At 41.4% G+C, this 12,799-nt stretch overlaps 1 protein-coding gene across 4 annotated transcripts in view; it reads left to right on the top strand.

Moving 5' to 3' along the window:
• The window catches only part of LOC120526236 (tyrosine-protein phosphatase non-receptor type 22-like), a 203,716-nt gene that overhangs the window by 142,657 nt on the left and 48,260 nt on the right, over positions 1 to 12,799 (top strand). For all 4 annotated transcript variants that reach the window (XM_039749296.1, XM_039749299.1, XM_039749298.1 and 1 more), the window contains 3 exons: positions 1,301 to 1,422; positions 1,506 to 1,533; positions 1,619 to 1,681. In XM_039749296.1, coding sequence (XP_039605230.1) covers positions 1,301 to 1,422; positions 1,506 to 1,533; positions 1,619 to 1,681 — 213 coding nt within the window. The remainder of the gene's footprint in view (positions 1 to 1,300; positions 1,423 to 1,505; positions 1,534 to 1,618; positions 1,682 to 12,799) is intronic.

Below are 12,799 nucleotides of genomic sequence, written 5' to 3' on the forward strand. Positions count from 1 at the left end.
TTCATTCGGGCTGCCTGAATGATTTCTATGTAGTCATATTCTCCATGCTGAATATGGAGTGGCCCTTGTTTGGTTCCTGTGTTGCTTTTATATGACTCTGCCTTGTTGCTTCTGTCAGACTCTCTTATACTTTGTATTTTAACCTCAGTATGACACCAGTGTGACATCTGTCTGTCTAACCCTATGTGTCTTACCTGCCTGACCTCAGAGAAGTTTCTTCTTCGGTTGTTGGTGCTGTTATTCTAATGCATTTGTAGCTCCCATTTCACTTCTCTATTGCTTCTGTATTCCTCCCTTGTAGTTTTTGTCTTACCCTGGAATGGCTCATGTAACAATTACGTGGCTTATACAGTATTTGGTTCATGTACAGTGTAATAGAATAAGATGCTTCTCGCACCCTCAGACTATACGTCAGACACCAGGTAAAATCCAATGATGATATTTATTATAATAATAAAGTGCACAAAGCACACTCTCCACCACAATTCTCCAATAATAATCACAAATACAATGAACCAATCCTCCACTTCCAGACGCTTAGCCACCCTGCCTCCCAACTCAGCTCATCGTCTGGGAGCTCCCACAGTCCTTTTATATTCCCTGACCCGGAGGTGTTTCTTCCCAACAGTCCACAAGTCCTTATTCCTTCCGGGTCAGGGTAAATAATGTTTTTTCTCACCCCGGAAGCCCGTCGCTCTTCCTATGATGAACTTCCGGGTCATAGGGCATGAAGAACTCTTCGGTCCTCCCTGCAGCTCCCTCTCGTGGCCCCCATGGCATCCAGCAGGGCGGTGCATAAAAACTACATGGTCCATAATGCCCTGCTGGTCTTCTGGGGACCTCCATGCTGCAAGGAGGGCTCCACCTGGCGGCTTGGGGGTATTGGCCGGGGTACATGGCCGGCCATATCTTACAACAGCTATTATGTGATTCTTTGGTGAATCCCATCTCCCTCATTCTTCAGTTCCTCCATCCCAGAGGGGACTGGGCGGTCTCATGATCTGGAACCCCTGCAGATTTTATTTTTTTCTCCAGCCGTCTGGAGTTTTTTATTTGTTTGTTTTTTCTGTCCTTCCTGGCCATCGGACCTTAGTCTTATTCTATGTTAATTAATGTTGACTTATTTTATTTTCTTACTGTCTTTTATTTTTCTATTCTTCATTATGTAAAGCACTTTGAGCTACATTTTGTTGTATGAAAATGTGCTCTATAAATAAATGTTGTTGTTATATGTGACTTCATATGTTTGTCTTATTTCACTGTGGATGCTTCTTCACTGGGTATTTTCTTCTTGCTCTAGCATCAAACGAGGAAGCTCAGAAGCCTCATTTGACCTTTCACACTCCCAGGGTTGGCATGTCCTCTGAGTGGTGTGGTCATACACAGCCAAAGAGTAGTTTGGGCTCAATGAGTAGGGCAAAGGTAGGGCTGAAGTTCTTTACCCTTTGTTAGCATCAGATTGTATGAAACCTTTACTCTACTGACTGACCACGTTTATCTTTTAGAGCCTGAAAGTCAAGAGCTCCAGACTAGGTAAGCAGCCAACAGGAGTCAACTGTTTTCTGTTGCTTTGAAGACAAATTTTAGACTATTCATTTTGGTTGGTTTATTCACACAGAGCCTGTTACCGTCCCCTTTGTGCCTAATTTTCAAAATCCACCTGCAGAGTCAATAGCAGCTGGTGAGTACCCGACTCATTTACTTTTGATGATTGAAGAACACTCAGGTTCAAAATCTTATTGTCCTTCAAAGTGTTCAGAGTCAGAGAATATGCCTGGAAAATTGTTTTGGCACCTGTGAGTGTGCTCCATTTATGCAAGCAAAGAAAAAACAATCTGACGTGTCCAGCACATGGTATTTCATACATAAAGCAGTGATTTTAGCAGCAATATTTAACTCTTGTGACAGATTGGGGTCGTCGTCGTCCCCTTGAACCCTCTGATCAGATGCCAGACACCAGATAAAAGTCCAAATATAATTTTTATTTAGACAAATATGTACACAAAGCACCCTCCACTCCGCTATACTCATATAATAAACAATTCACTAATCAATAAAGAATCCTCCACTCCCAGATGCGTTGCCACCCTGCCACCCAGCTCAGCTCAACCCTGAGATCACCCATAGTCCTTCTATATTCCCTGACTCGAAGTGTTTCCGATCCCTCAGTCCACGTGACTTCCTATCACTTCCGGGTCAGATCAAAAGTCCTGTTCTCCATGCTGTACGTACGTCATTTCCCCTGTCGCTGTGACTAAGACGTACTTCCGGGTTATAGGGCACGTGACAGTCCTTGGGTCTCCCGGCAGCATCCTCTAGGGGCCCCTGTGGTATCCAGCAGGTCTGTGGATAAAAACTCCAATGTCCATAATTCCCTGTTGGCATTCAGGGCACCTCCATGCTGCAGAGAGGGCTCCACCTGGCGGCCTGGGGGTATTGGCCAGGATGACTGGTCGGCCATAGTCCTCATTCTGTTGAATTAAATGAGTTGTAGGCAACATTTTAGTTTAGGTACTGCAACTCTCGCAGGGTCAGACACGATTCTGAAATGAGAATACACATCTGTACCTAAAAGTATGTAGTGAGTAGCAGTGAACTCCTGTGCTGCAAAGGATATACCCACAGGGCTTCTTCCTAAAACAACTGTCCAAACCCCCATTTGTCCAGTCTGTTTGTTTTAAACTGCTGCTGGGACTGCTGGGAAAGAGCAAATGATAATGAAAAAAAGAATTGATACTGAGAGAAAATAAAAAGCTAAAACTGCTGTTTTCCATTCAGGAGCAAAATAGCGCAAAGTATAACTGAAGCTTAATAATAATTTTTTGGGGATTTTTTTAAAACCACACAACATTCCATACAAATAAATCAGTTTTTACAAAAATAAGATTGAAAACAAATCAAATAATTTTCATGTTGTAATGAGCTGCGACACAGGAGACAGACAGACACACACACGTAGACCACACATTTGTCTGCTCCGATATCTTTCTGTCATTTTGACTATTGAATCACTACATGACATAACAACAGCATATAAAGTTTAGATAAGCGTTGTGATCTATGGATATGCAACGCAATAAAATGCTGTGGCTATTTTGCATTTCCAGTTAGACAGTCATGTAAAATTTCTTTAATTATTCGTTTACACATGCAGTCAGAAAGGGGACATTGTGCAGCTCTGTCTGTGCTTAACTGTTTATTTTAGGGAGATTTGTTGATTTCGGTGTTTTGAGTACTGAAATCTGCATCTCCTGCGGCTCTTTATATTCAGCTCTCTTAATGGAGTGTGACACACTGTTTACTTCAAATGCATATTTTCCAGTTCCTATTTTCATGAATATAGCTGACAATTCTTTCAAGCTTATATCAACTTCTGCAGTATTATCGTAATGCTGAACATCAGAGAGCACACACAACACTTGCAACAATGCATCGTTCACATTTATCACTTGTCCACTGATGAAGGCCAATATATATTCTGATGCAACAGAAAGGTTTTTCCCCTGCATCAGGTTATATTTTTTAGCTTGCTCCCTGTACATGCAACACACTATTATATGTCTAAAAGGGTTTTTTTAGGAGTCTGTTTGACTGTTCATCATAAACAGAAGCTTGCTGGTTAACAAAAGCACTTCTGATCTTTGCAGTTCAAGCTCATCGCCCCTACTTTAATGGCTGACTTCGTGAGGCTTTGAATTAGTTAAGAAATGTGACACTCAGTGAGCCATCTAATTTTTCCCTGTCAGTTTTAAGCACAATTCAATCATGGTTGCCTCCACACGTATACATGTTATACTAAAAGACTTCAAAAACTCCACTGTTGCTTATATATTGTTATATAACAGGAACTTGGCAAAGACTTCTTTTGGAGATATCCATCCATTTCCTAACCCGCTGAATCCGAACACAGGGTCACGGGGGTCTGCTGGAGCCAATCCCAGCCAACACAGGGCACAAGGCAGGAACCAATCCTGGGCAGGGTGCCAACCCACTGCAGGACACACACAAACACCGAGCACACACTAGGGCCAATTCAGAATCGCCAATCCACCTAACCTGCATGTCTTTGGATTGTGGGAGGAAACCCACGCAGACACGGGGAGAACATGCAAACTCCACGCAGGGAGGACCCGGGAAGCGAACCCAGGTCTCCTAACTGCGAGGCAGCAGCGCTACCACTGCGCCGCCCTCTTTTGGAGATAATAAATCTTAAAAAGCATCAGTAAAGTGGTTTTTCATCTGTGCATTGACTTCACTAAAATAACTTCACTTAGGAATGGTCAGAAGTGGCTAAATTATAAGATTGGAATCCTTCACATTCACAAAGTAATTTTACCAACCTATCAAATGTTTTTAATATGCCACACTCTACAAAAAAAACCTTTACTGATGCTCTGTAAGTGTTATTAAGAACAAAAGAAGCCTTTGTCAAGGACTTGGTACATAACTGTATATGAATGATAGATGTGTTTTCAGGCATTTAAAACTAATGTGTTAACAAATTATAGGTTGTTGAATAAATTTATATTCTTTTTCTCAGTCGTGCATCACTTTAAGTACAAATGTGTATAGAAAAATTGTTCTCTTAGTACATAAAAATCTCCTGGAGCGGTTTTGATCAGAATCTATCATCTTTATATATAATACGCTACTGTGGCTGTTCGCTTGTCTGTCCAGGATTTTAAATCACCTGTAGCTCGCAAACCGTTTGAACTATTGGCCTGAAATTTGGTACACATATACTACGTGACGTCTACTATCCGCTTTCGGGGTGATGATTTTTATTACTCTTTTTATTTTTATTTTATTTTATTGTAGAATCAACTCTCGGCAGCGGCGGCGGTGTGGCGCATGCGTATGGGCGCTGTTCTCATTCCCTACCACCTTCGCTAATCATTCTTGAGGCAGATTGAAGTGCCAGCTTAAGTGAAAAATTAAAGAAAACGTACTAAGTAATTGCATCACAAAAACTAACTTAATCGGTTTTAACACGAAAAGATGCCGACGAAAAAAGAGAAGCAGCGGGCCGCTAGGGTGGAGAAAACCAGAGCAGCGCAGGAAGCAGCAAGCGCATCAACCTCTGAGCCAACGAATGCTAAACGTACAGAGAAAGAGGATTAAAACTAGGAATACTCAAGTCACGTGTATTCACTGAACGTTTCGTGCAGTACGCCGTTACTGGTATGGTATAATTCTTGTAACACTTCCAAGTTTCATTTAGACCAAGTGATTCATTTTTGTTAACGTATCTACAGACTTAACATCCTAACACAAACACATATGTTAATATGAAGGCACAAATCACTTTGAAAGTGATCATATTGTATTTACAGAATTACACCATGCTCGAAAACCTGAAGTCGATATCTTGACTCACAATATTTTTTTACACTCACACACACACAGAGATATATATACAGTATATATCTATATATATATCTATATATATATATATATATATATATATATATATATATATATATATATATATATACTGTATATATATATATGTTATGTAACATATATATCTATATACATTATATAAAAGTCAATGTGTGTATGTACTGTATGTATGTTCCAGCATCACGTCCGAAGAGCTGGAGCGATTTTCATGAAACTTGGTACAATTGTTTCTCAATGGTCGACTGTAGTACTAGGGTGTTGTACCGTGTTAGCCATTATGAATGTAGAGAAAAGCCAAGCAAAATGACACCTTTTATTGGCTAACTAAAAAGATTACACTATGCAAGCTTTCGAGGCAACTTGCCTGAAGAAGGGGCCTGAGTTGCCTGGAAAGTTTGCATATTGTAATCTTTTTAGTTAGCCAATAAAAGGTGTCATTTTGCTTGGCTTTTCTCTACATTCAATAGTCGCCTAAAAATACTGTAGAGTGAAATCAGCCCTAACCCACCCCCTTCTAGGTAGGGTGGGGATGATCTTACGGTCTTGTATGCATGTTATCATCCAGTTGACACTCGGAACGACCACCAGTGGGTGAACTGGAGACGACTGCCAGCATTCTTTATGCTTGAGCGCCACCGCACGCCTGTTACTTTTGAAAGTAAATAGAGTTCTACGTGTGCAAATGTGTGTGTCTGTCCAGCCTGAATATAAGATGTAGAGTCGGGGTGAGGGCTCGAGCTCCGAGGATACACAAGCGAGGCCAGTACACCGGCAAAAGGAAACCTCCTAAGAAAGTCAGTCGCTTAGCTGCTAATGCACAAATAATGCCAGTGCATCGGCAACATGAATCCTTCCAGCAGAGAGATGCCCAGAGTAGTTCTGACGATTTCAATACTTTCTAGGATCCCGTGCTTTTAACAGCGGCTTACACAGTTAGTATATTCTTTATGTTTAAGCAGCACCACGCCTCTGTTGCTTTTCAAATTAAATAGCCAGTTCTGAGCGTCAGCTGGAATAACATACAGGGTGGTCCAGATCTAATTATGCAGATCCAGCTCATCTGGATGACTTTATGCGGGGACGGTTCCAGTTCGGCGCAAAGACGATTCTTCATGTCGTCAGTTCGCACACTTCTCGATGGTCAGGGATTTTTCGGGTGATTTTCTATGTAATAAACTTAATAAGTTATAGCACAATGAAAATTGCATAATTAGATCTGGACCACCCTATACATACAAGACCACAAAAGAAGCACATTAGTGAGTCTTTATTGTTTGCTAATTTATTTTTATTTTTAAAGTTGTATTTTTTTTTTACAATATGTGTTTCTTAAAAAAAACAAAAAACACTTTATTTTCCTCCCAGGCAACGCTATTGTATGTATGTGTGTATATATATATATATATATATATATATATATATATATATATATATATATATATATATATATATATATATCCATCCATTTTCCAACCCGCTGAATCCTAACTACAGGGTCACAGGGGTCTGCTGGAGCCAATCCCAGCCAACACAGGGCACAAGGCAGGAACCAATCCTGGACAGGGTGCCAACCCACCGCAGGACACACACAAACACACCCACACACCAAGCACACACTAGGGCCAATTTAGAATCGCCAACCCACCTAACCTGCATGTCTTTGAACTGTGGGAGGAAATATATATATATATATATATATATATATATATATATATATATATATATATATATATATAGAGAGAGAGAGAGAGAGAGAGAGAGATAGATAGATAGATATCAATCAATCAACATTTATTTATATAGCACATATTCATACAAAAAATGTAGCTCAAAGTGCTTTACAAAATGAATAGAAAAATAGAAGACACAATAAAAGATAAACATAAGTCAACATTAATTAACATAGAATAAGAGTAAGGTCCGATGGCCAGGTTGGACAGAAAAAACAAAAAAAAACTCCAAAGGCTGGAGAAAAAAATTAAATCTGTAGGTGTTCCAGACCAAGAGACCGCCCAGTCCCCTCTGGACAATCTACCTAACATAAAGTCAAACAGTCCTCTTTGTATTTAGGGTTTTCATGGAAGGACCTGATGATGATGGTCACGTAGACATCTGGCTTTCAGTCCATCAATGTTGGTGCATCATGATGCTTTGAGTAGGCCACCTCACCACTTCTTTTAAGTTTAGCTTTTGGAATTATAAGGAGACACTCATTTGAAGATATAGATATAGATATATATATATATAGATATAGATATATATATACATATATATATATATACATATATATATATATATATATATATATATATATATATATATATATATATATATATATATATACTGTGAAAGGCACCTGGCGTCCATGCCCAGTCGGGACGCCCCGCAACACTGTATTCAGGGGGAGCAGCCCTGGACAGTGCAATACCTCCCCCTGGACGCTAGATGGCCGCCCCCCTGGCCTGGTGAAGTGCCTCAGTTTCCCACAGGGCTCCCTGGGAATTGGAGTTGGGGGCAGCCCTGTTGGATCCCGCACGTACTGCCAGGGGGTGCTGTGTTTGGGACTCCTGAGCCCGTATGGGCAGCAGCTTCATCACACCTGGAAGTGCCGCCAGATCTTGGTGATCAAACACCTGGAGCACTTCCAGGTGACCTATAAAAGGAGCCAGTGACCACCACTCATTGGCCAGAGTCGGGTGGAGGAAGACAAGGTTGCGAGGGAGGTGTGGTGGTGCCAGAGAAAAGAGTCTTGTTTTGGACTCAGTTGAATGCACTTCAGTGCTGATTATTTGATAAAAACGACCTTTTGCAGCCAGGATACCACATTATACGGGTGGCTGCCCCAAACCTTTATCTGTCCATGTCTCGTTCTTGTGACAATATATATATAAAATAAAATAATATCTTGGGATGAGATGACAGTTTTTTTCCAGCGACGAGACGTGATCTTTTGAAGATAGAGAGACACTTTCATGTCACATGAGATGGTCAAGTCACGTCGTACTTACAACCTTTGGAAGTGCCGTGAGATGGTGACTTTTGCAAATCACACCCTACTCACAACCATTTTCAAACAAGACCACGGTCATCTAACCTCTCAGCTGTTGGAATGGTTTTGGCAGAGACACTTCCTGTGCACTCAGTTCTTAAAAATTTTATACGTTCTAGTTGACACATCAACGACTAAGTGAAGAAGAAAGAGCAGTGCGTCGAAAAGAGACCCAAAAGCGTTAGAGAGAAAAGAATGCAAAAAAGAACAAAAATAATCTATGTGCAAATTCTGAAAATAAGGAAAGTAATAATCAACCTGTTCCACAAGCAGAGCAGGTTAGAGATGATGGAAGTAGGGAGAAGGGGTTGGCAAGCAAATATACAGCTGTGGCCAGAGGTTTTAAGAATGACACAAAGATTAAGTTTCACAAAGTTTGCTGCTTCAGTGATTTTAGATCTTTTTGTCAGATGTTTCTAAGGTATACTGAAGTAGAAGTACAAGCATTTCAGAAGTTTCAAAGGCTTTTATTGGCATTTACATTAAGTTCATGCCAAGAGTCAATATTTGTAATGTCGGCCCTTCTTTCTTTTTCAAAACCTCTGCAATTCACCCTGGCAGGCTGTCAGTCAACGTCAGGGCCAAATCCTGAATGATGGCAGCTCATTATTGCCTAATCAATGCTTGGGAGTTTGTTAGAATTGGTGGGTTTTTGTTTGTTCACCCGCCTCTTGCGGATTGACCACAAGTTCTCGATGAAATTGAGGTCTGGAGAGTTTCCTGGCCATGAACCCAAAATTTAAATGTTTTGTTCCCCGAGCCATTTATTTTTCACTTTTTCCTTATGGCCGGTGCTCCCATCATACTGAAAAAGGTATTTTTCTTCACCATACTGATCTTGGATGGTTGGAAGAAGTTGCTCTCTGAGGAGGTAATCAATAGTTATGAGTAATTTATTCTGATTTGTGCACCCAGCAGCCCCTGCCATTTTACTTCCCTCTCATAAATCTTGCATGAATATAAAGCAGTTAGGCAAAGGTTTTACTCACCTCCGGACCCCCTAAGCCTGGAAAAAGCATGCAGAAGTGAAAGGGTAGGTTTCAATGAATGTTTATTTAATATAACATGTTTCACATATACTGTACCAGCATTAAAATCTAAGAGTTTGTAATCAAACAACACAAGACAAGAGGTGTAAGCAGAAATTCTGGAAAGATGAAAGAAGATTACAGAATGGGGGTGCAGTTGACATAGTTTTAGAGCAACCAGAACTTTAGAACAACCTACACAAGAACAGGCCGTTCGGCCCAACAAAGCTTGCCAGTCCTATGCACTTAATTCTTCCAAAATAACATCAAGTGAAGTATTGAATGTCCCTAAAGTCCTACTGTCTATTATACTACTTGGTAATGTACTCAATGTGTCTGTGGTTCTCTGTTTGAAGAAAAACTTTGTAATGTTTGTGTGAAACTTACACTTAATGGGTTTCCAACTGTGTCTCAGTGTTCTTGATGAACTCATTTTAAAGTAACAGTCTTAAACCACTGGACTAATTCCTTCATAATTTTAAATATTTCAAATATGCCTCCCAGTAATCTTTGTTTGTTTAAAGTGAAAAGGCTCAATAGCATGCAAGGAACAGAAGATGGAAGCCTTTCAGCCCATGTTCTCTACGTCTTACAGCAGCCTGTCTTATTTTCCTCTCAGAGAAGTATAGAAAGGCATACTCGACTTCTGATGAGAAGCTCAGCTCCTCAATTTGTCTTTAATTACAATGGCGACACAAGGTAGATCGAAAAAAACAATTATGAGTTAAATGACCGATAAATACTCCACAAAGCAAAGGTTTGGTTTAACACTGCCCAAGATATGCTTGTGTTAAGTGTATTAATAGCATTGCCCAACACGAAAGAGCTCCATTGAAAATGGGACAGTATGCCACAGAGGTCATTCCCTTTAAAAGCCTCTTCCAACTGTGAGAGAGTTGAACATTTAGTCAAGAGGATTAGCGTAGGCAAAATTCACCTGACAGGAGGAAGAGAGGGCAGAGAAAAGAGAGAGCAGTCAAAGTAACGCCAGTGGAATATCAGAAGGTAGAAAGCTGGGACTGATCACCAGATAATGTTGGAACCTCTGTAATGATATGCTCAGACAGATGTAGGTTTGTTGTTTTTTTACCTTCATTCTACAACAGTCTACAGTCACCTGCATCATTCAGTATGCTGTGAAACACACCCTGTCAATTCAAATGGCCTGCATATTTCAAAATGGCTTGGACCTTAAGCTAAAAGCAGGCCTACTGCTTGCCCGCTCAAGACAATTAAAAAACATTCTCTGTATAAGCAGGAATCTGCATTTGTTGTTCTTCCTGAGTAGTGATGTGATATTTTTTTTTTTAAAAAGTGAAAGAGTTAACCAAGAAAAAGTAAAGAGAAAAACTGAACCTAACACTCAACCCTATCCTCTTGTTGAGATATTACACTGGTGAGTTCAGTTTATAGTTAGTTATAAAGTTTAATGGTAGCTATTCTTCTTCCTCCTAAAAGCACATGCCAGTTCAACACTGGACCTGTAAACAGTTACATACGGTATATGTCTCTCCACCACTGCCAAATTGAATTTTCTGTGTTATTTCGTCTTGACCCCATACGTACTCTTGACACAGTGTATGCATGAAACCCACAAAGGAGTTCACAGCCTAACTTCATCAGATGGTCGTCACATACTCATCATGCATCTAGTCTCACGTGTGAAGAGAATTCATATTTATTTAAAAGAGATAGTGTTGAGAAACACAGCTTTACAAGATGTCACTTCTCTGCCACTCATCAGCAGGCTGCATTCTGCAAGTGTAATTTCATTTGCCACACTTAGGCTGGTGATAATCGCTGATCACAGCTGCTCATCTTGAAAGAAGTGTGTGGATAAACAAAATCATTCTAAAAGACCTGGAAGGCTTCAGAATTCAATTTAAGCTAAAACTCTGAGTGCCATTTCTTGTACAGGGAGTGCCCATAGGAGGCTTTTTTAGACAATGGCCTGGGTGATGGGGAGGATTCTATGAAGAGTCTCTTGTGGCAAAAATCCAAGGCTACTACAGGAGGGAACTATAAAGAAATCTTCACACTTGGACAGCTGTGACCAGGACCAGTAGAGCTGAGAGAATAGGAAGATCAGAATTTGTGCAATGGTTAGTGCTGCTGATATATGGATTCAGCATCCTGGGTTTGAACCCCACACCTGGTCTTTTTCTGTGTGGAATTTAAACATTCAGTTTCAAAATTAAGTTTATTTTCGCATATACTCAATACAATGAAATTCTTCAGAAAGGTGACAATAATATCAACAAAGACACAAACACACATACAAAAAAAGATTAGCATAGCACGCAACATATATAGATACACACAGACTCCACTATATATAATATATAGTTGCTGATATATATATATATTGTGGAACGAGCCCCGGACACAGACAGACGGAAAACGTTTTGTCACCCAACACACACATTTTTATTGTCCTAATATTTATAGTTCAGTGCACAACCCAGTGCCTCTGTACCAATCCCCCAAAGTCCAGGCCTCTCTCTCCAGTGCCTGCCTTCTTTAGGCCGCCTCCATTCCTCTCCAGCAAGACTTTGTCCACTCCTCGCCCCACTCCAGTCATCGAATGTAGGCAGGCGGCCCCTTTTATAAGCACCCGGATCTGCTCCAGGTGTGTTCCGGCCATCTCCCACCGACACACCCCAGTGTGGCGGAAGTGCTGGCTGCATCCCCGGAAGCACTTCCTGGTGTGACGGAAGTGCTAGGGTCCAGGGCTCTCCAGGCACCGTGACCACGGGCCTCTAGAGGGTTGAGCTTCCAAGCTCTGCACCCGTGGTCCCCAGCGCAACCAGGGCGGTCACCCCCTCGTGGTCTGAAGGAGGCGCAAGCCCTCCTCCGGTCTTCCTCGGCGTCCCAGCTGGGTACCACCCCCAGCCGTGTGCCACAATATATATATATATATATATATTGTGAATGCTGGCCCAGACACAGACAGACGGACATCGTAAGTTCACCCAACATACTTTTATTTACAATATTTACAATAATATTTTCAGTGCACTACCCAGTGCCTTCTGCACCATTCCCCCAAAAGTCCAGGCCTCACAGTCCTTGTGCCGTTCTCCTGGCCACCTCCAATCCTCTCTCCAGCTCTGTCTACTACCGCCCGACATCCACCAATGACTGGAGGGAGGCGGCCCCTCTTATAGGAACCCAGATGGGCTCCAGCTGCTTCCCGGCAATCAGTCCTAGCCACACCCCAGTGTGGCGGAAGTGCCGGCTGTGCACCCGGAAGCCGTCCCGGTGTCCCCTGTCGTCTTCCCCACAGCACTTCCTGGTGTGGCGGAAGTGCTGGGCTCCA

Source organism: Polypterus senegalus, chromosome 3 (assembly GCF_016835505.1).
Source record: "Polypterus senegalus isolate Bchr_013 chromosome 3, ASM1683550v1, whole genome shotgun sequence".
Classification (NCBI taxonomy): domain Eukaryota; kingdom Metazoa; phylum Chordata; class Cladistia; order Polypteriformes; family Polypteridae; genus Polypterus; species Polypterus senegalus.